At 42.1% G+C, this 25,037-nt stretch overlaps 1 protein-coding gene across 1 annotated transcript; it reads left to right on the forward strand.

Moving 5' to 3' along the window:
- Positions 1 to 2,295: 2,295 nt before the first annotated feature.
- LOC311147634 (uncharacterized protein) lies at positions 2,296 to 24,852 on the forward strand (the record flags this gene model as incomplete). The annotated part of the gene is made up of 16 exons (XM_084184365.1): positions 2,296 to 2,498; positions 4,554 to 4,644; positions 5,050 to 5,211; positions 6,503 to 6,583; positions 8,663 to 8,753; positions 12,523 to 12,659; positions 14,588 to 14,737; positions 16,977 to 17,057; positions 17,896 to 17,971; positions 18,771 to 18,916; positions 19,006 to 19,179; positions 21,142 to 21,378; positions 21,996 to 22,169; positions 22,724 to 22,960; positions 23,584 to 23,644; positions 24,665 to 24,852. Exons 1-16 carry the CDS (start codon positions 2,425 to 2,427, stop codon positions 24,850 to 24,852), a joined length of 2,160 nt encoding a protein of 719 aa, XP_084040491.1. The 5' UTR covers positions 2,296 to 2,424.
- Between the last annotated feature and the right edge of the window lie 185 nt (positions 24,853 to 25,037).

Raw genomic sequence — 25,037 nt, forward strand, 5'->3', positions numbered from 1 at the left:
TCTCCCAGTGTGTTTAACTAGGATGATGACGGTTTAGTGCCTTGGGTGGATTGGTTTACACATTCCGGTTCAGCAGGTTGGGATGATCTGTCAGTTTATTGGAAATGTGTTTATTTCATATAATGTGGCCAGGACGTTTAAAGTCCAGCCATAGACATAACCTGGGATTAAGGGCTTGGGATGAGGGATGTGCCACAGGCAATCATTAGTTTGTGACTCATTCTTTGACCAGAAACAAGCACTGTCTGTCTATTAAGACAAATGTTGTGTTTGGGTTTCATTTTGAATGGACATTTTAGTTTTTTAGGTGTGCCCTCTCTGCTCGTAATAACCTCTAATGATGCTTTTAAGAAATTGTGAAAACACTTGCAGTGCTCCTAGTCCTAAAGTAACTAGGCCTAGGTCATAATTAAGCAATAAGGCCCGAGGAGGTGTGGTATATGGCCAATATACCACGGCTAAGGGCTGTACCAACGGAGTGCCTGGATACAGCCCTTAGCCGTGGTATATTGGACATACAGTATACCACAAACCCTGAGGTGCCTTATTGCTATTATAAACTGGTTACCAAACGTAATTAGAACAGTAAAAATAAATGTTTTGTCATACCCATGCTATACGGTTTGATAAACCACGGCTTTTAGCCAATCAGCATTCAGGGCTCGAACCACCCGGTTTATAATAAGTATTTTAATATGACATATTGGCCTATCTACATGGTGTATTTCTTTTGTTTGATTTTTCATCTGCTGCTCCCGATGACAATGAAACACCAAGAGAGGAATTCATCTGACTTAAAAAAAAATATATATATATATATATCTATTAGCAGTGTTACTATAACACTATACTATATAATCCTTGGTCATAACACTTAATATCCATAATCAAACAGGATATTATCTGTCTACTGTCTTCTTTTAGGTCAACAGGAGCTTGTGTATTTCGAATGCCCTCCTGCTGAAACTGTAGATTTAATTTCAATATTATCAATTGTCAAATTGTAGCCTAAAAAAAGAGATGCATGGACACAAACAAAGGGAAATGGAGGATTTCAAATCCTCCGACAGAAACATGCAGGTAAGACATTTTGATGTCTATATAGTATCAGAAAAAGCTGATTCTGAGGTTTCCAAAACACTTAACTTTGCAAAACAAAACACTCAAAATGTAAGAGATTAGCTCTATTTCCAAATATCACTTCTTACACGAATAACAGCTGTTCCATGCGCACATGGCAGAATTCAGTATATCCCAGGTTACTAAGCAAAGACTAGTAACACAATAAAACCCAAAATATGCTATTTTGTTATTTTGAATACATTTTCTTAGTTCCATAATGTTTCTTAAAACCTGCCAAAACGATGTGGATTTCTTTGTGATGGATTTAACTCTTGAATTGTGGTGTTTTTAGTGTTTTCTTGTTTTTACAGATAGCCTACAGTAACATAAATGTGTTCTTAATTTTTCTTATTTGTATTCTAATGTTACCCAAGATCTTCATAAACACAACCAAATGATTATTTTTACGATGGCATATATGAAATGTATTTATTAGACTGTTAGAATGTTGAAGTCAAAATGATGGATGACTCAAAACTAGTGTTAAACAGTGTACACAAATTTAGAGACACATAGGTAGAATACAGCAATGACATAACATTCTAGTGGTCTGCTATGCATGGACAATATCTTATTTTCATCAAATGTAATGTAATATACACATTTCAGTTCATTTTGGGTTTAAAGTGATGTTCTCATATTACTGAAAAAATATAGTTTTTCCCACACTGTAAGCTGTTGATTTATATCGAACAACCACAAGAGACTGACCTCTCTGTTTCAATATCACATCCGTTATCATTACTTAAGTTTCAGAATGACAATGTTGTTCTCAAAGTATGTGGGGCAATAATAAATACTCCTTTGGGCCACAGGCTCAGACATGCCCCAGTCTGGAAGGTCACTCCTCTCCCCTCTGATTGACACCACCATCAACCACCATCAATTCAGAGTAACCTGTCTTTTCATGATAGCCTTCAAATATTGAAATGAGGCCCATTTGGCTGGTGGAAGGAGTGAAATGGCACACTTCGCTCTGCCCCCATTTCTTTATTGTGGAATGGCTTTAACAGAGGGATCCCACGCAGGGTGTGAAATACATACACGTATAAACACACACACACACACGCCCTGACACAACTCAAAGCCCCGCCCCCTGCGCACACACACTCTCACTAACACATACCCACACTGGTCTGCCTATACAACCCTCACCCTGCCCTTTTCTCCCTCAGTATCTGCCTGACTTCAGTAAGCACACTGCCTCACCGTCTGCTTTGGATTACACAGTCACCATCACAGAGGGAATATAATACAGGACATCTATAGAGGAGCGGACAGCCCCAACAACAGTAGAGCAACATGGGGAGCAGCATGTCATGTGTTCCCCAACACAACTTCAGGTTCTCCAGCAAGAGTTTCATACGCAGGAACAGGTAAGGGAGGGCAATCCCTCACAAAACAGGTAGAGTCTAAATGTCATACATGTCTGGCTCGTCTGTTGTGGTGTGGTATTCGAGATGGAGGGAATTCCTGGTATTTCACAGCGTTTGAGCTGTGAGGTTTAAATGGAGGTTGTGAGGTTTATGGGATCAGAGTCAGGATCACATAGGGGGTACATGAGAGCATATGAGCAGTGGTATATTTCCAACTGTGTGATACAGTTACCGTTTTCCTCTTATTTGCATCTCCCCGTTAAACTGTCATTTCAGTTCTTGTCAGATAATCTGGTTCCCTTCTCTTATCAGTATCTGACCCGCATTAGAATATAATATAATATAATATAATGGTTTGGATAGAATAGAATAGAATAGTTAGGATAGAATAGAATAGAATCACTGCCGGGACATGAACCAACAATATCCTAAACATTAAATAATTATTTTGGATGGTTCGAAGTTGATTAGTATTGCTGAAAGCTTATGCTACTTTAATGTACTATCAGAGTCATGAAATTAATCAACTTTATGATCCTCAGAGAAATGCTTTTACTTATAGCCACTTAGCAAAGCGAGGGCCATGATGGTACAACTGTTATGAATTGCTACTTTACCACATGGTTGACCATTCTGGGGGCAGGCTCTATCTGTGGTAATCCATAGGGTTCTGCCAAGTAGGTTTATGTTCAAATAAAAACAGAGGGTTTAGTGTTGTCCGAAGTGCACCTAACCGTTGCCTCTTTAAAAACGTTTTCACACTTGCGAGCGCACACACACACACACACAAACACACACAGGTGAATTGGTTGTTCGCTTGGAACAATAACTTCCATGTTCTCACTTCCTCTGTGTCCTGCTCTCTCTCTCTCTCTCTCTCTGTGTAGTGAAAGGGCCAGGTTCTGTTCAGTTATTCCCTGTAGAGCGAGAGAATGTGAATGCCAATCTAGTGACACAGAGAATGCTAGGTTCACAGCTATCAGTCTTAGTCTACAATCAGCAATTTGAGTTTACATTTCTGGATCGTGTTAGACAGTCCAGACAGTATTCACAATATATTGTTCTGGCCATTTGATTAATTGTTCAGTAGTCTTATGGCTTGGGGGTAGAAGCGGCTAAGGAGCCTTTTGGACCTAGACTTGGCGCTCCGTTACCACTTGCCGTACGGTAGCAGAGAGAACAGTCTATGACTTGGGTGACTGGAGTCTTTGACAATTTTTGGGGCTTTCCTCTGACACCACCTAGTATATAGGTCCTGGATGGCAGGAAGCTTGGCCCCGGTGATGTACTGGGCCGTATGCACTACCCTCTGTAGCGCCTTACGGTCAGATGCCGAGCAGTTGCCATACCAGGCGGTGATGCAACCAGTCAGGATGCTCTCGATGGTGCAGCTGTATAACTTTTTGAGGATCTGGGGACCCATGCCAAATCCTTTCAGTCTCCTGAGGGGGGAAAGGTGTTGTCGTGCCCTCTTCACGACTGTCAGTCATCACATTCTGATCCAAGCTAGATTATCACCAGCTCAGACGAAGTCTTTGTTGTTATGCTAATGTAATTCAGATTGGCCACAGGGAGATAGAGAGAGAAACTCAAGGGAGAAAAGTTGACTCCCTCTGTTATCAATGCCCCAGAACGTTTTCATTATAAAGCTGTGACACTAATGATAACAGATGGGGTTCAGGCTTGACAAAGGAGGACATTGAAGCCTTTATTTCCCTATTCATGCTCTGCCTGTCTGAGACATAAGCTCTGATTGTTCTGCTCATTTAAATGGGTGACATTGAAGGAAACTGACAAAGGGGGTTCCTGGTCAAATGTGTCCAGATTTACAACACGAAACCAGGCAGTCACTTTACACTCCACACACTTTCAAACGGAAAACCAGACAAGGAAACTCTTCAGAAAGGAACACATTCATCTTGAACTCATCGTTTACATCTGCCATTGAGAAGCCAGCAGGTAGTACAGCAAACAGATAGGCTAGTTAGGCTACATACCTGCATGGTAGAGTGAGTTGTAATGCATGCTTCTCTTCCCCCCTTCCCTCCCGAGCAGCAGCCGCTTGTTCCGTAATAAGTATCCCCAGGAAGGACAGGAGAAGTCCAACAGCATCATCAATATTCTCTGCACTGTCACTCCCAGGAAGGTATGGAATGTTGGAAAACTCTCTCTCTCTCTCCCTCTTCCTCCCTTTCTCCATCCGCCTCTCCCACTCTCTCTCTCCCGCTTCCATTCTCTCTCTCTAAACCATGATAAACGACATGGACATATTTAATGAACACACAAAAATATTTGATGACAAATTGTCTCATCTCAACCATATCAGACAAACACAATTACTACGTTGATACATGTTTGTATAATCTTAGAAAAAATAGGCTATACTCTTTTGTCCCTGTACCTTTGGAAGCAAAAAAAGGGTTATCTTACAGGGACAACTGAATAACCTTTTTTCTAAGAATTAACAACCAAACTTCTTCAGCCCCAATTTAAGTTAGTTTGTTGTGCACAACGGGCTAATGTTCACTAACATGTGATTGGCTGCTTGCAGGAGATGACCCATAAGGATCTGCAGAAGATCGAGAACATTAAGTGGGAACCACCGTTCCCTTACGACCCGGCCAGTGGTTGGAAGAAGAGTAGCATCAATGTCAAGAACTACGGCAGGATGGTCCACAGCTCTAAAGTCCGCTTCCGCTTTCTCCACTGCCAGGTGAGACACAACTAGACACACAGACACGCACACACACAGAGACATGCGCGCACACACACATACACACATACAGAGAGATGCGAGCACACACACACACGCACACACCCTCTCACGGCACTGCAACACCTCTAAATGATGAAACAACGATAAAGCACAATAAACATATACCTCCACACAGTCATTGTGGGTAATGAGGTCTTTAAACAAGTCTCAACCCCACAGTGAAACAGTGTTTTAGTCACCCCCGACGGGAGGAAAACCAAACAAACAGTTGGAGGGGACAGGATGTAGTCCTAGCTCTGCGGCCTTGTGAAACGCTTAGCTAATGCTTAGCTAACGTTGACGTGGTGACCGACGGTGATAAATAAAAAGATGGTTCAGCATAGGGGACCGCAGGCCACGTTTGAACATGCTGGGCACTGAAGGAATTGGGAAACAACTCCCTGAGACAACCTCAGGGCTGATCTGAGAACAGGTATACTGGAAAATACCGGGCCCAACCGTGGGAATCGCTATCTGTCACAGATGCAATCACGCTGTCAAAGAGAGAGAGATAGAGAGACAAAAAAGGAGTGAAAGAATGGAGTGTTAGAATGGAGTGTCATAGGGGAAAGAACACATTGTTTGGTAACTCAATACAACGCAGAGCGTAAATCGAGGAGGAATTATTGCTTCACTATTTTTGTTGAAAAAGATGTCAAATGGCAAGAAGTGATTGTAAATCACAAGTGGCTCTTTGAGAAATCCCATAAATCCTCAGAATACCACAAGTCCTCATAATACCACACGCCCTCCTAATACAACAAGTCCTTATTATCAAAGTCCAGCACAACACTTCCTATTGGTGTAAAATTACTCACAGTCATTTCAACATTGACACAGCATTATAGGACCATTAAGAAGAAGACCAGCCCGTTTGAAACACAGGATGTTGTTGACAGGAAGCTGATTTGGAGATTGATTCATCATGACATTATGAACGTCCCAAATAGCACTATATTCCCTTTAGTGTACTAATTTTGACCAATAGAGCACTTTATAGGGAATCGGGTGCTATTTAGGACGTTCATAATATCATGATGAATCTATCTCCAAATCATTATTTGGTAATACTGCGTCATAACACCAATCCTTTTGATCATCAGAGAAAAAGAGTGCAGAGGTCTGGGTAGAAACAAAGACTATGTTGCCCCTTAGGACCACCATAATAGACAGAGAGAGGCATATCACTTCCTGACACACACACACACACACACACACACTCCCGCTCTCTCTTGCTCTCTCTCCTCAGGATGTGCATGACTGCTACCTGGACCTCTTCCAGACACACCTTCATTTTGTCTCCAACAACACCACTGGACTCACCTACCAGGTGAGGCTTTCCAGCTATCTGTTCTTCAAAGTCTGCTATTATGTTATTTACAGTGGCTTGCGAAAGTATTCACCCCCCTTGGCATTTTTCCTATTTTGTTGCCTTACAACCTGGAATTAAAATGTATTTTTTGGGGGTTTGTATCATTTGATATACACAACATGCCTACCACTTTGAAGATGCTACATATTTTTTCTTGTGAAACAAACAAGAAATAAGACAAAAAACAAAACTTGAGCGTGCATAACTATTCACCCCCCCAAAGTCAATACTTTGTAGAGCTACCTTTTGCAGCAATTACAGCTGCAAGTCTCTAGGGGTATGTCTCTATGAGCTTGGAACATCTAGCCACTGGGATTTTTGCCCATTTTTCAAGGCAAAACTGCTCCAGCACCTTCAAGTTGGATGGGTTCCGCTGGTGTACAGCAATCATTAAGTCATACCACAGATTCTCAATTGGACTGAGGTCTGGGCTTTGACTAGGCCATTCCAAGACATTTCAATGTTTCCCCTTAAACCACTCAAGTGTTACTTTAGCAGTATGCTTAGGGTCATTGTCCTGCTGGAAGGTGAACCTCCGTCCCAGTCTCAAATCTCTGGAAGACTGAAACAGGTTTCCCTCAAGAATTTCCCTGTATTTAGCGGCATCCTTCAATTCTGACCAGTTTCCCAGTCCCTGTCGATGAATAACATCCCCACAGCATGATGCTGCCACCACCACCATGTTTCACTGTTGGGATGGTGTTCTCGGGGTGATGAGGTGTTGGGTTTGCACCAGACATAGCGTTTTCCTTGATGGCCAAAAAGCTCAATTTTGTTCTCATCTGACCAGCATACCTTCTTCCATATGTTTGGGGAGTCTCCCACATGCCCTTTGGCGAACACCAAACGTGTTTGCTTATTTTTTTCTTTAAGGAATGGCTTTTTTCTGGCCACTCTTCCGTAAAGCCCAGCTCTGTGGAGTGTACGGCGTAAAGTGGTCCTATGGACAGATACTCCAATCTCCACTGTTGAGCTTTGCAGCTCCTTCAGGGTTATCTTTGGTCTCTTTGTTGCCTCTCTGATTAATGCCCTCCTTGCCTGGTCCGTGAGTTTTGGTGGGCGGCCCTCTCTTGGCAGGTTTGTTGTGGTGCCATATTCTTTCCATTTTTTTATAATGGATTTAATGGTGCTCCGTTAGATGTTCAAAGTTTTGGATATTTTTTTATAACCCAACCCTGATCTGCACTTCTCCACAACTTCATCCCTGACCTGTTTGGAGAGCTCCTTGGTCTTCATGGTGCCGCTTGCTTGGTGGTGCCCCTTGCTTAGTGGCGTTGCAGACTCTGGGGCCTTTCAGAACAGGTGAATGTATACTGAGATCATGTGACACTTAGAGTCCACACAGGTGGACTTTATTTAACAAATTATGTGACTTCTAAAGGTAATTGGTTGCACCAGATCTTATTTAGGGGCTTCATAGCAAAGGGGATGAATACATATGCACGCACCATTTTTCCGTTATAAATTTTTTTGACTTTTATGAAACAAGTTATTTTTTTCATTTCACTTCACCAATTTGGACTATTTTGTGTATGTCCATTACATTAAATCCAAATAAAAATAAATGTTTTTACTGGAGCAGTAATGGATATTAGACATTATGATGACAAATGTAAGGCCTCAGACAATCATACATGCACCTGGCTGGCCTTAGTTTTACGCCAGTTAATAGTGATATTTGCCTACGTAGAAATTGAAATAGAAATACCTTGTATCTCCAAAGTTGAAACTGAAAAACAACCACATTTGACCATTGATGGTCATAAAATCAAGAAAATTCAGAAGCTATTTTGAATAAATGTTCTTAGTCCTAGAGTCATGAAATGTTCAGAGTCTATAATAGGGGAGTAACAGCTTTCAATTAATGTAAAAACATACTATTTGTCAACAATTTAGTTATGAGATATTATCCATGCTTGAAAAACAGTGAATCCCATCCTTTTTTAAAAGTCTATTTCTATGGTCACGACAATTAAACTGTATGGTTAAATGGAATGATTGAATTACTAAGATTTTACTTGTGTTTTGTGCGTGCAGGGGACTCTTCCTCTGAAAGAGCTCACCATCTGCAACCTGCAGCAGAACTGTAACCACAGCCAACTCCAGGAATTTGCCTTCCAGATCAACGGTTAGTTGGCCTTTTACTTGAAAGGGGAAAACAATCACTCCTTGTGGTAGTAGTGGCATTCATAAATAGGACAGCATGGAGCGCTGAGATGTTGAAATCGCTTGTTTCATGTTTTCTATTGACTATAGCCAATCAGTCTGTGTTGAGTTGGCATTGGATGGTCTTGTGTTTATAGTTGTTTATGATTCACAGGCTAACTTCAAGCCGCTCTGTAACTCAGTTGTGTGGTAGGCGAGGTTCTATTCTCAACAACTGAAACAAAGAAAATCTAGTTCAGGAATTTGTATAAGTAGTGACTAAATGTACCTCTTCTTTCAACCAATCTCAAAGCTACTTGGGATCTGTGCGCATAACTTGACTGTCAGGTAACTCTTGTATTGCTGTCAAAAACTCAAAATTAAGTGCATGGTTCTCAAGTTTTGTTTCTTTCTCAGCAAAGACATACATAACCCATATTCATGTTCACAATCCCAAACTGCAACCACACACTATTTTCAAATGGTGGTGTTTCCTATATTCCGACATTCCGGTGACTCAAAAGTGCTGTGACCTCTTTCACCTCCACACAACCCCAAGACTAACTAGAGTCGCCCCTCTCAGCCCTCAGTCAGGGGGCCAAGCCGCTCTTGAAGGCCCCTCTTGTTGTGCGACAGGTGCTCCTGAACTCACTCAGCTGTCGAGGCAGAAAGGCCAGTGCCCGCTCTGAGCCCTGTCAAGACATATAATCTATTGCACATTCCAGGGGCATCCTACTTAATGCCTGCTAGTTTTGTCCCTTAGGATCTGGGCTCATATCCACAAAGTGTCTCAGAGTAGGAGTGCTGATCTATGATCAGTTTTACCTTTTAGATATGAATAAATAAGATTATATGGACAGATCCTAGATCAGCACTCCTACTCTGAGAGGCTTTGTGGATATGGGCCCTGATCTCTAAATGTTCCTGGACTTCATTATCAACCTGACTGTATCTTTGATAATGATGATAGAAATGTGTTGTAAGATGAATTTAAGCATGGTTGACAGATCTATTTGTGCCTTAGCCAGCTTCTCTGTCGTCCATTCTATGGCATGACAATTATTATCAGAGGAGTCTGCTAAAGCACAGACATACCTGGCAACCGGGCTAGAATTGGAATGTATTTAGGATTTAAATGTGTTTGATGATGGGATCTTGGTCATTTCTCGGCATTCAAGATGACACACATTGTGAGTAAAAGTCATTGACTTGTAAAGTCAGCTCAAGTCATGGAGAATTTGAACTCTCTTTATTTGTATTTCTTTATCATTCACAATATGTTTTTGAAATGGAAGTGATCTCCTCTATCAAATGTTTTCTTTGCTACCCATGGCCAAAATATACATCACATTCATAGATATTTCCCAGCGCAAACTGATTTAATAAAGCATTGTACTTAAGATGTTTTCCCTGTTCTGAGAGAGACTTTATTTACGTAGAGGGAGGCTGTAGTACACTTGACTGGAAACAAACGTAGAGTTAGCATGACAAAACTCTGAGTCAAGTGAGAGATTGTGCGCAGTGATACCTCTGAATAAAAATTGCTTCACTGATGAATCAGCTTCACTGTTAGCTCCCACCAGGAGTTGACTTAGCATGACATACTAGGAACACGTACGCTCCCGAATACTGCCGTAGAAAATCCCGGAAAGTTCATGCAAAGGTTAAGTTAGTGTCATGTTGTGCTAACTTTTTTCATAACATTTTTGTAATTGTATTCTGATAGAGATATATTTGAAATGAGAGGAGGATGAGACAGATGAGAGGGCATCACAGCCATGAAAAGAGTAGCGGAGGGGGAAGAAAGTGGGAGCCGGACACCCCTGCCTCTAGGGCGAATGGGCTCAGAAGTCCAGAGTCGACAGCACTACCACTAGTCCAGACTCCCATAAGCCAGTTAAGGTGGACAGGTCAGAACAATAGGCCTCGGCTCCTGAAATATTTAACAACCCGACAAGCCTTGGTTGGGTTTTAACTTTTGCTGTCCTCACTTGAACCATGTGAAAATGCCTCCTTCAAGGTCTAAAATGAAGGCTGGAACAAATAGAAAGAAAATCTACAAATGAGAGCAGCATGGCCGCAGATTAGAGAAGCAGTCAGCTGGCAAGGCAAGCATTCCGGACAATGACAAAGGCGTGGGGCTGGAATGAAAGAGGCTATCTCGCCTGTTATCTCTGGTATGTGTAGGGCTGATAAAGGGAGATTCCAGCTCTATTCACCTCAGGTCCTGTAGACTATATTCCTGTTGGGAAGGAAGGCAGTCCAGAGGGAGGTGGGTTTGCTTCCCCACTAGGTGAGCTGTTATGAGGCCAAAGAGAGCAGGGCCCATATGTATCAAGTGTCTCAGAGTAGAAGGGCTGATTTAGGATCAGTTTGGCCTTTTAGATCACAATGGATAAGATGACATGGACATGGGGGACCTGATCCTAGATCAGCAGTCCTGCTCTGAGACACTTAATGAATACCGGCCCAGGTCGCAAGCTCTCTCCTGTAATGGTTTACATGTAAGTCATACCTAATTCACACATGATTTACGGTATGTTTCCTGTAAAAACAGTCCTATTTTTACCACATTGTGCCATCTGGTTTGCTTAATTTAAGGAATTTTAAATTATTTATACTTGCACTTTTACTTTTGATACTTAAGTATATATATATAAAAAATACATTTACTTTTGATACTTAAGTATATTTAAAACCAAATACTTTTAGACTTTTACTCAAGTAGTATTTTACTGGGTGACTTTCACTTTTACTTGAGTCATTTTCTATTAAGGTATCTTTACTTTTACTCAAGTATGACAAATGGATACTTTTTCCACCACGGTGGCTGTGCCATGCAAATGAAATCAATAGTTTGTTATTTTGTTCATTAAACAGATAAGACACACTTACATAATTCCGCATGGGCACATCTGGAAAAGAGAGGCTGTGTGTAGCTCAAGAAGCTCATTCATATTAACCCATCGTTCGTTGGCTAAATATTAGGCCTAATACTGCAGTAAATGGATCATCACCAGCCAATGTGATCACACCATCGTACGCTCTCTCTGATTCAGAGGGGTTGGGTTAAATACGGAAGACACATTTCAGTTGAATGCATTCAGTTGTACAACTGACTAGGTATCCCCTTTTCCCTTTCCCTCCTTTCAAACTACCCAGTTATTTTGGTTGAAGACAGATAAACTACAAATGGCTAGTAGGCTAAGTTAGGAACAAATGCATATTAACCCATCATGTATTAGCTAAATATAAGGGCCTTTCAATATTTACCTGTCAAAGTCAAGAAAAAATATGAAATGGCAGTGTGCGTTCATCCAGGCCAAATGCCAATGCATTTCTGTGACAATAGACAGAGCTACATACACTTAAATGGAGAGAATAAATGCATTAAAATCATTTCTGTGAGGCTTTGTCTGTAAAAAGTTGGCGACATGCTGAAGTTGGTGTTTTTGTCTTGGTTTGAAAGGGATATCAGTGGTTTCACCCCTAACTAAACCTGGATTGACGCTACAGAGGATCTTCTGGGGAAGTTTGACAGAATGTGTAATTAACATGACGGAGAGCTCTACCTATCGACAGTGTTTTCACAATACTTTTGTGAAATAGTGGGAAAACCAAAAGTCTGATTTACTAGTGACGACAAGCTGTCATTGGCATAATGTACAGCCTTCTATTTGTAAATGGATAGGGTAGGGCTTTAGCAGGAAGCGCTGGTGGCCCTCTGACCGCATGACCTTTGACCCCTGCAGGTGTCAGCCTGAACCCCATCATCGTCTACTGCTCCAACCAGGAGGAGATGGACATGTGGTTCGGCCTGCTCAAAGAACACATCGAGATCAACGGAGGCTCCCCCATCGCACCTATCGAGACCTACACCAGGGTTAAGGTAAGGAAATAATACTATGTTTCATTTATATGGCAGTGCAGATGATGGAAATGGAGGAAAGGAGACCAGTTAAGGAGGCCAATGTAGGAGCTACACTCTGGGATGATCCCGATGGTAAAACAGCAATCCATCAACAGGATGTGTTGAGTCATGTAGGTCATGGCTGTCTCTTCCTGAGGGCATGATCCATTTCCAGGGAGCGGTCATGACTGTGACCGCACCACAACCACATCACTAGACTCACATCTGCACTGGGTATGGCTACACCAACAGGTGTGGAAAAGGCTGATCACACACATTCGATAGTGGATGAAATATACAGTGCCTTGCAAAAATATTCATTCCCCTTGGCGTTTTTCCTATTTTGTTGCATTACAACATGTAATTTAAATAGATTTTTAAATTACAATTTTAAATTGTAATGGACATACACAAAGTAGTCCAAATTGGTGAAGTGAAATGAAGAAGAAAATAAAAAATTATAAAAATTATAAAAAATAAATAACGGAAAAGTGGTGCGTGCATATTTATTCACCCCCTTTGCTATGAAGCCCCTAAATAAGATCTGGTGCAACCAATTACCTTTAGAAGTCACATAATTAGTTAAATAAAGTCCACCTGTGTGCAATCTAAGTGTCACATGATCTGTCACCTGATCTCAGTATATATACACCTGTGCTGAAAAGCCCCAGAGTCTGCAACACCACTAAGCAAGGGGCATCACCAAGCAAGCGGCACCATGAAGACCAAGGAGCTCTCCAAACAGGTCAGGGACAAAGTTGTGGAGAAGTACAGATCAGGGTTGGGTTATAAAAAAATATCTGAAACTTTGAACATCCCACGGAGCACCATTAAATCCATTATTAAAAAATTGAAAGACTATGGCACTACAAACATATGGAAGAAGGTACGCTGGTCAGAGGAGACAAAAATGTTGCTTTTTGGCCATCAAGGAAAACGCTATGTCTGGCGCAAACCCAACACCTCTCATCGACAGGAACTGGGAAACTGGTCAGAATTGAAGGAATGATGGATGTCGCTAAATACAGGGAAATTCTAGAGGGAAACCTGTTTCAGTCTTCCAGAGATTTGAGACTGGGACGGAGGTTCACCTTCCAGCAGGACAATGACCCTAAGCATACTGCTAAAGCAACACTAAGGGGAAACATTGAAATGTCTTGGAATGGCCTAGTCAAAGCCCAGACATCAATCCAATTGTGAATCTGTGGTATGACTTAAAGATTGCTGTACACCAGCGGAACCCATCCAACTTGAAGGAGCTGGAGCAATTTTGCCTTGAAGAATGGGCAGAAATCCCAGTGGCTAGATGTGCCAAGCTTATAGAGACATACCCCAAGAGACTTGCAGCTGTAATTGCTGCAAAAGGTGGCTCTACAAAGTATTGACTTTGGGGGGCTGTGAATAGTTATGCACGCTCAAGTTTTCTGTTTTTTTGTCTTATTTGTTGTTTGTTTCACAATAAAAAATATTTTGCATCTTCAAAGTCGTAGGCATGTTGTGTAAATCAAATGATACAAACCCCCCAAAAATCAATTTTAATTCCAGGTTGTAAGGCAACAAAATAGGGGGGTGCCAAAGGGGGTGAATACTTTCGTAAGTACAAGGGCCTCTACACTAGCAAAGAAAAAAAGCATTAATGCTACATTGCTCCTATATCACTTCCAATGGTGACAGCTAGTGTAGGAACAATTGTTGTTTCGTTATACAGTTTTCTCGCCCAGGAAGTATAATATTATGTAAGTATGATTGTGTCACTTTCAGAGAATGAAAAGCCCCATCATAATAGCAATAATAGCTCATACTGTGGAGAAGTTCTGTATGTGTTTAATGTTTATTTCTCGTAACTGGTGGGGTGAAGTAGATTATTTCCATGCCTCGCTAATGTAAACATGTCTACCTGTTTCCAGCAGAACGTAAAGGAGAGCACGGAGTGGAGAGAGGACCTGAGGAACTCAATCAGTAAAGACCCCATCTATGAGTGGGAGGGTTCTCAGCGTGAGAGTCTGGGGCCCATCACGTTCGTGACCAAAGTCCGTCTGCAGCACCTCCCCTGCCAGGTACAACACCCACCTATGCTCACCTTTCTGTGGTTTATGATGTGTCTATGACGCATTGTAACCTGTTACTGAAACATTATATCTTGTCAGTGAAACATAATATACCTGTCAGTGAAACACTATAACCTGACAGTGAAACATTATGTGACGAGTACTGAGGATACGAAGAGGCAGGACGCAGATGCAGGAATCAACAATGTAAAGGTTTACTTAACACTGAGCAAGAGAACAACAAAGAGCGAGTACACGACATGACACTAACAATCACACACAACACAACACTTAACAGTCCAGGGCTATATAGGGGTGGTGATGAGATGATGAGGTGCAGGTGCACTGGAGGTGATTAGGGTGCGTTGGGTTTCCATTCTGGTATTGCCGAGGTGGTGCGCTTAGACCGGTGGCTCAGTAGACCGGCAAATCAGAGTGGAGCAACGGGAGGAGACGTGACACATTATAACCGGTCAGTGAAACAATATAACCTGACAGTGAAACATTATAACCTGTCACTGAAAATTATAACTTGTCACTGAATCATTATAAACATGACTGATTATTGATTTTAGAGACACTTTTTGATATTCAAATATCACTAAAACGAAGAAGCCTGTATGTACAATCCGCATTGCGCATAAACAGAGAAGACACATTTAAGAAAGATGAATAAGAGAGAGTGTTTTCATGGTCTTGACTGTTGCTATCTTGTTTTGTGAAACCAGACAATTTATGGAATTGTCCATTAGACAGTTATGACTCCCACCTGTTGTCAGACAGATAGCGGTGATCTGAGAATGAGGAGTAAACATAACATTATCAATCAATAACATTTACCTCAGAGCCCACTAACACTCTCTCTCTCTCTCTCTCTCACTTTCACTTTCACTCTCACTCTCACTCTCACTCTCACTCTCACACACACACACACACTTACTCTTTCGCAACTTCACCATGACCTCACCACAACGTAAGGAGTGAGCATTGTTGTCTGCTGGGACTCTATTCCTTGAGGGAGTGTATGGGCAGAACACTAGTCTACTACAGTTACCACAGCACTTACTCCCTAGCTCTCATACTTTCCTACAAGACGTGATGTTACTCTGCTAACCGATCGGGACAGTAACCAAAGAAATACATGATGCTGACTAGGCTTAATCCTATAAAACAGCATTGCTCATGTAGCCTGTGGGTGATTCTGCCAATTAACGTTTGGTGGGAAAGGGCGGTAGCCTGATTGAATTATTTGGATGGGAGATTGAAGGGCTTGTAAACTGGGTGTGTGAAAGGCAGTTGCTTAGCTCACGCAGCAACTTGACTCACCTCACAGCTGGAATGTCAGCTGTCTTTCCAGACACGCCCTCAGCAGGGCAGAGAAACACTCTCACGGGCATGCAAGTGCGTGCGTGCCACACATACACACACACACACACACACACACAGGTTTGGGTAGGTTACTTTCTAAATGTAATCTGTTAGTTACTAGTTACCTGTCAAACTCAGTAACTTAATCGGATTACATTCCTCTTAAGAGGCATTCAAAGAAGATAAAAAAAGAATATTACCAATTGAACGACATCTATTGCAGGATAAATCAATGTTAGAGTTTACATAGCTGGCCATAAATGGATGTTGCATTTTACTTTAGGGGTTGATTATGTCGGCTTCTTCCAACCCATTGCTTTCTACTACAGATAATAATACGTCTAGGCTCTATCTTTACATTAAAAACCAAAGTCTGTCAGATTCCCAGTCATTCCAATTAGAGGAGTATTTTTGTCTGTAATAAAGCCCTTTTGTGGGGGAAAACTCATTCTGATTGGCTGGGCCTGGCTCCCCAGTGGGTGGGCCTGGCTGCCAAGTGGGTGGGCCTATGCCCTCCAAGGCCCACCCATGGCTGCGCCCCTGCCCAGTCATGTGAAATCCATAGATTAGGGCCTAATGAATTTATTTAAATTGACTGATTTCCTTATATGAACTGTAACTCAGTAAAATCTTTGAAATTGTTGCATGTTGTGTTTATATTTTTGTTCAGTATATTTCGATGTAAGGGCCTTCTATATTTGACACAGAAAGCCCAGTAGAATTATGTAACTGATTGCATCTGAAGTGAGCACACATGACACTCTTCAATTAGGTACTCTTACACTGAACACAAGATACATTGACAGGACATAGACATTTGAATTAATTAGCTAATATTGAATGTAGTGAGAGTTGATTGTTTCTATTGTGTCAACTACAGGAGCAGAGTGACAGACTACTGGTGATGTACCCAGCCACTCTGATCATCCTATCAGAAGAGAGCCACGGCCTTTTCTACAAGGTACCTTTAAAACGTCCCATTGAACCATACAGATGTAGGATCTTAATTTGAGCCAGTTTGCTACAGCAAGAAAATAATCCTGCAGCAACAGGAAATGTCAATTATTATGTGGATTATAATTAATGGGCATTTTTGTAGGGGCTGACATTTTTTATTAGGGCAAATCAAGTCTGACATTTTAAATGGAAATGACAAACTAGAAGCCTTTTAAAACCTCAAATAATAATAATAATAATAATAATAATAATAATAATAATATAATATGCCATTTAGCAGACGCTTTTATCCAAACGACTTACAGTCATGTGCGCATACATTTTTACGTATGGGTGGTCCCGGGGATCGAACCCATTACCCTGGCGTTACAAGCGGCATGCTCTACCAAGTTCACATTCCCTGCTGTGCAGAAAGATTCTCAGCAACAAAAGAGTGATCAAATTAAGATCATAAATCTTTAGATGTAGACACTTAAATAGCCTGGTCCCAGATCTGTTTGTGCTATCAAGTCAAATCCTTGTCATGCCAATTAGTGGCACGGAGTTGGCATTATAGCACAAACAGACTGGCATTCAGGCTAACTCTTATTTACATTATGTACTATACAGTAAATATACTGCTCTGATCTGAGTCTCACCCCAAGAGCTCATATACAGTAAGTGACTCATTGCCTATGACACCTTGATTATGCTTGAGGACCTTATTTGTCATGTTTGCAGTCCTCTCCCTCTGATCTGTCTTTGTGTCAGGAGTGTGTGTAATGGTATGTATAACGGTGTGTGTGTGTGTGTGTGTGTGTGTGTGTGTGTGTGTGTGTGTGTGTGTGTGTGTGTGATTGCAGGGGAAACTTCCACTTAACATGGTCACTGTGACCACACCCTGCCAGGACGTCAAGCCCAACACCTTCATGATCGAAGGTAAATTGACCACTGTCGCCCACTTATTGTCCAAGCCTCCGTTCAAATACGACATATGTATTTGACACAGGTCTATTATGACGTATAGAAACTTTCCAAATTTCCAAAACAAAACAAGAAACGCTTTTATGCGCAAATATTGATATGATAACCATCATATCGAAGTAAACTTGGAGTCACGCGATGACAGTGTGTGGTCCTCCCACTACGACTCGTCTGACATGTTGTGTGGTCCTCCCACTACGAAAGCATGCAGTTTATTAGGCTACAGATGAAATAAATTCAGATGAATTTAACAGGGTGGTGAAAGTGCAAGGTGATGAGCTTGATGCTCCTTTCCAATCAATATCGAGGGTCTTATTCTGGTGACATGATCATCGTCTGCTGTTTGACAAATAAAAATAATCTCACTCATTTGTCCATAATAATGACACCATGTAGGCTATATGTGCGCTCTAGCCAATGTCACGCCGTTGACTAGAGCGCACATGCCAATACCAGAGTGGGCATACTTGCTATATCGAAACATATTTTATGAGAAAACCATCAGTAGAGTTGAAAATTCGATGGAAACCCACTTAATTAGTAGTTTTTATTCCGTACATGGGAATTTAACCACAAAAGGTATTTTTTATATGCACAACGTCATCACGCACAGCCTTTTGTCGGCAACAAATCAATTTGATGGAAACATCTCTGGTGGGAAAATGTGCATGAAAATCTGTCGCCAATTGAATGTAAATCTAGCATGCACATTTCAATGAGTGACCTTACCCATTGTTTGGCCCTGCTTTCACAGGCAAGATGATAAACCCTATCGTGGTGTCCTGTCTGGATAAGAGGGAGTTCTGCGACTGGATCCAGCACTTCAAAGCCTTCGATGTCCCTGTGCTCAGCCCCCCGCCCCCCGTTTATGACATAATCTACACCCCCACGCCGAGAGAGGTGAGACATTAGATTAGAACAATAAGGGCCTTAACAGTGTCCATTCCCTTGTCAGTTCTTAACATGTTGTGTTGTATTTTTCCCACTAGGCTCCAGAGTTTGATAGGTGGAGTGGGAACAGCCAGAGCCGGAGTGAGTCTCTGAGGCTGGGGCAGTCTGCTGGGAGTAGGTCACGGGGATCTGGGTCCGGGTCCCACCACCTCCAGTTCCCTCCTAGACATGAGGACAACCCTCTGTCCCCAGGTTACACAGAACCACTATGTGTAAGTGTGCACTTGAATACTTTCTACCAGGCCTGGATCAAATACATATGTCAGATACATTCAAATACCAAAATAAATTAAATTAAGTACACGTCAAAGTATTTCAAATGTATTTGAGCCAGTTCTGCTTTCTACGAAGAAACTAGGGTGAAATTGAATGTGTACTACTTCCATGTGAACTAGCCCACTCAAATGTAATTTATTTACCTTTACACTAAGACGTGGGGCGTTGTAAGGCTCTGCCCTGTGGTGGTCATTTTTACGTAGCTGGTATATATAGTATCTGATATCCACAGGACTCCATATCATTAAAGCGCTTGTTTGTTTTGGTGGAGTTGAGCTGAGCATCAGGAGCACTTTTCTTTTCCAAATGTGAATTATTAACCAAGGTCTAGAGACTGTGCAACCCAAGCCAGTGCTGAAGTCCTTAATCCTCTCAAACGAAATCATTCGTCGTGTTTTCCTGCTCCGAAATAACACCATTAAGATAACTTTAACCATGAGAAATGAGGGGCACTTACACGCTGCCTCAGCAATCAACAGGTTACCTGATAACGGAAAGTGCTTCAGATTGAACAGAACTATCAAGACCTTGAGTTGACTTCCTAAAGAGAGTATGACCCTACAGACTGGTCGGTCATCCAATTAGCTTATACTGGGAAAGGCTCTGTGCCCACAATACATGTGGTTCTTGGTGTGTGTGTGTGTGTGTGTGTGTGTAGAGTTTAGTTTACAAACATTTATTTAAGTGTCACTCCACAATGATAGTCTTTTAATTTTTTTTCCCACATTGTGGACAGACCACTCAAATTGAGTTGAGACACTAAAACATGGTACAGGAGTCATCTATAATACATTGCATCATCTATACACATATATGCAAAAACAAAAAACAGTCGATAAAAGGACAATTAGGCACTTATAAAGAAATGTCTCCATTGGAGGATAAGGTGGCAGGATTTGGCGCAGGCATATACATTATTGTTACCTGATAAAATGTCACATAATTTATTATTTTCAGACTGTTAACATTTTCATTTTGGCTGGATAGCTGAAGAAAAATATCATCCCTAATGTCGTTGTATAACCCACAGTAAAGTAAGGCATGCGCTTCAGTTTCAATGTAACCATCATTACAAAAACGACATACACGTTTACCTACAACCTGGTCTCAGAGAATTTCTTATTATTCTGTATGTAAATTTGAGACACTCCATTTAGTATGAAATGGTACGTTTCGTATGGTATGTATTAATTTGTGGATGTCCATCACCCATTTCGTATGATATGTTACGAATTACAATTCATATTATATGTTAAGAATTTGCATAACATAAAATATGTTACGAATTCGCAAAACATAAAATATGTTACGAATTTCCGAAACATACAATATGTTACGAATTTGCTAAATGTATGATATGTTACGAATTCTAGCTAGGTATCTAGGTGGCTAACGGTAGCTAGCTGGCTAACGTTAGCTAGCCTAGGGATTAGGATTAGGGTTAAGGTTAGGGTTAAGTTTAGGAGTTAGGTTAAGGTTATGGTTATGGTTAGGGGAAGGGTTATCTAACATGCTAAGAAGTTGCAAAGTAGCTAAAACGTAGTAAGTACTTGAAATGTTGCTAAAATGCTAAAGTTGTCCGTGATGAGATTCGAACTTACAACCTTTAGGTTGCTAGACATTCGCTAACATGCTAAGTAGTTGCAAAGTAGCTAAAAAGTATTAAGGAACAATAGCATCATATGAGGTTTGCCAGATTGCGAGTTTCTTTGAATAGCACACGTTGGGCCGGTTTCCCGGATCTGTATTAAGCCTACTCCTTGATTCAAAAGTTTGCGCAATTGAGAAAGTCTTGAGGATTGAGTAGTAGGAGCGGTGTTTATTCGTATCACCCTGGCTTGTTGCGATGTCACCGAGCATACTTGACCTTTGCCCTCTGTCTATGTGTGTCCTTACAGTACAACTCCATTCGGCCCTCCTCCACCGAGACGGCTCGGCTGGGCAGCGGCAGTAACAGCGTGTCGTCCCACGCCGCCAGGCCCGAGCGTGACCTCCGACCTTTGTCACAGCGCTGCTCCTACCTCCCCCCAGAGGGGCCGGTGGTGCTGTCCCCCGTGTACAACACCCCCTACTCAGGCCTCCACCGTGACCATGCCAGCACCCCGCAATGCCTGGAGAAAGCCCCCCTCGTCAAGGTACTAACTTCAGCCTGGCGGCTAACTTGATTATGGAATATTCCCTCTGGGACTTTGCTTTGCATTTTACATTTTAGTCATTTAGCAGACACTCTTATCCAGAGCAACTTACAGAAGCAATCAGAGTTAAGTTCCTTGCTCAAGGGCACATGGACAGATTTTCCACCTAGTCAGTACATCATGGGTGCTAGAACTAAAATAGACTAGTACCACAAAGCAACAGGTCTGTGAGTTAAAGAAGTATATGGTAGTACCTCTTTAGCTTAATTCAGATGATGTGTCTTCGGGGAGATATTACATCATAAGTGCTGGACATGAAATAACTTTCCGTAACACACAGACAGTTGTGACGCTAGTAGACTACACCCCCACTCCCCCACCCCTTTTCCTTTCGCCCCTCTGTAGCTCATGTCTGAGATTAGAGCCATCTCTCCGCTTGGTAACCCTACTCCAAATCCCAGCGCTAAGTGCGGCTTAAATGATTAGCTTCTGCTAGCCTCGGAGCGTGAGAGAGTGAGAAAAGAGAATGGCCATTCATGCACAGTGCTGCAAGGAACAGCTGACTGACTGAGGCTCGGAAGAATAATAATAACCCCTGGAAATCCCTGTGTGATTAGTCAAACAGCTGGAGCACCCCTCAGACGTCCCCGAAGTACGCATCGCTGTCCGCCCCCCAGCGCCACTCAGACATGTGCGCCCCCTGGCAGCCCCTGTCGCCCCTGTACGACGAACCCTGCACCCCTGACACCTACGCCCAGGAGGAGGAGAGCCGGCCCAGGCAGCAGCCAACGGTAAGTCGGTCACGATACTGGATCTATATGTCTCAGTTTACACCACAACCGCACTCCCCACCAACTCACACACACATACTGTACACACACATATTACATATGCACACATGAACTGTACAAAAAAAAAAAAGTACATACAATCAGCTACATGTGCATATAGACGCAGGCACACGCAATGCACGCATACAGGGAAGCGTTTGACCAATGGGTGACGCAGGCAATGGACAGAGGCTAAGGCCTGCATGCTGTTGATGACTAATTGATTATTTCTGATGCATAATGAAGTGGACTGCTGAGAGATGAAACTCCTTGTCACTAGCAACGTCCTGTCCATATACATGGCTTGTATTTTAGAGAAATATGATTTAATCGATTGAATGGAAGTTTCCTGTCTAGGTGTGTCTAGATTTTTAACACCATATTGACACGTGTGTGGTTAAGGTCCATTTCTCGTCATTGGCTATATATGCAAGACTGTCATTGGACAGGCACTTCAATTCCAATTACTACTACTAACTGCTGGCTTTATAATTCTCTCTCCCTTTGATTCTCAGCAGCAGTGTTGGAGAGGACCACCACAGAAGCAGCAGGACCCTCATCTCCTACCCTCCTCCTTCCAGCTGCGCATCCCTCCCCTGGGCAAGCGCTGCCAGAGGAGTCTGGTGCACTGCCAGGGTCTGGAGATGGAGGGCCCTCAGGGGCCAACGGACCAGAGAGCTGAGGCAGACCAGAGAGCTGAGGCTGTCCCCAGATTAAGGCTACTGCCTGCACCCAAAGCAGTGCAAGAGGAGGTGAGAAACAGACACTCAATGCTTTATTGTTACGGGTCAATATGTTTTACAGATGTAGGATCTTCATTTCATCACTCTTCTGTTGCTGAGAAATGCAAACGTGTAGTGTATTTAAGGTTGAAAAAGGTATCTAAAGTTTGATTTGCACTAACAAAAAATGTATCAACACCTACAAAAGATGTCCATTAATTATAACCAACATAATAATTCACATGTCCTGTTGCTGCAGGATTATTTTCCTGCTGTAGGAAACTGGCTCAAATTAAGATCCTACATCTGTCCAGTGTAGACTTGTAAATGCAATATTTAACATTGTATGTATGGTACGGACATAGGCCAGAATTAAACCTAAACCTATTTGTAGCGCTTGAGCCGACACCTGCAGCCTTTACCTTGAATGCAGTCTCCGTAAATGCAAGTGCATTGCCTTTAAAAGGCGCATTGTCAACAGCGCTGTAAGACTTGAATCCCAGCCATAGTTAATGCATTATGTCTCAATCATATTTATTTAGAATACTTTTGAATAATCTACATTTGTTGTACTCTATAATAATAATCTCTAAAGTACTATTTGTTGTTCTTGTACATGTGAAACAACTTTCTATCCTCTCATCTTTTGACAGAAGCTCTTCCCATCGATGGCTGCTGTGAACACCCCCCAGATGCTGTATGGTTACTCACCAGGTAAGAATGTCAAGCATGCTCATGTAAACTAACACACCGCACATCACATTGCAACAACATTCCTCACCTTGTACAGCTAGGACCAGAAAATGATACACTTTAAGATGTGACACAAAGAGAAAATGTTATGTTTTTAAAACTGAAAGGGCAAAGAAGTTGGTTACCTTTAACTTACTCCGTACTTAGCGTCTCTGTCATGCACACCATTTCAAACCCGTCTATTATATTGTCACGTCGTCATTCGCACACTAAAATCCCACTAAAAGCAAAGTCTGCCTTAGTTGGTAACGATCTACTTCAAAAACCTCAATGACACAGAGGTCTGTTCATAGGGGGACTGGAGTTTTACCCTTTCTAAGAGAAACAGGGCACATTTGCACATGCAGTATAGTATAATATACTATATAAAACATTAGAATATTGGACTGTCACTGTCAACATGCAGTTTGAAAGAAAAGTGAAGGAAAAGTGCAGGAAATGCGCAGATGTGCCAATGAAATGGAGCTTAGGCCAGCTTTAAATGCCATGTGTGCAGGTGTCTCATGGGGGGGGAAAGCCCAGTCAAAGAGAACACTGTTCCAGACAGGGTTACTGCTAGCCATGATTGACAACACACAACTGGGCTAGGACCGCTCGCTCTAGCTCATATCTATGGGTCCTTTTATCTCATATAAAAACAGGACGGGATTTAAAGAGGTTATCTCGGTATCTCCAAATATAAACCCACTATAAAATTGGCTATAACTCAGGACATTCCAGGTGATCATTTCAAGTCGTATGTCTTTGCACAATTCCGAGGAAAAAACAGAGGACAAACGTGGGTGCTGTTGTATAGGCATGCAACAGGACTGGTTTTACAGTACAGTAACATTGTATGTAGCAGTTCACACACACCATGAGAGAGTTATACATTGGACCTGGTCCAAAACTGGTTGCCCAATCTGGGCGAGGTCTTGTATCCTTCTTCTTCTACTCTTCTAAAACTAAAATCTGGGAATCGTGTCTCTCTCGCCCCCACAGATCACCACTCATACCTTGAACCATCCGAGCCAGATGACCAGGAAATGGACTATGACAACATTTGGGAGTACGACTGCAATACCGAGATAATTCAACCCATGTCTGGAATTTCGCCACACTGGACAGGATTAGACGTTGGGGCCAGAGGCCTGGGTGCCATGGCAACCCACCAGCAGAGATGGTTATAAAACCAAACAATGGGCCGGCACTCGTCTGGACGTGTGCAAACAACAGATCCCTATCAGAGAGCCATTCAGTGACCCAGAGTGGAAGCTCACTACTGCATATCATGGTTGCGCCCCAAATGGCACTCTATTCCCGATATAGTGGGCTCTGTTTAAAACTAGTTCACTATATAGGGAATAGGGTGCCA

This window comes from Coregonus lavaretus (genome assembly GCF_964263955.1).
Source record: "Coregonus lavaretus genome assembly, chromosome: 20".
NCBI lineage: Eukaryota > Metazoa > Chordata > Actinopteri > Salmoniformes > Salmonidae > Coregonus > Coregonus lavaretus.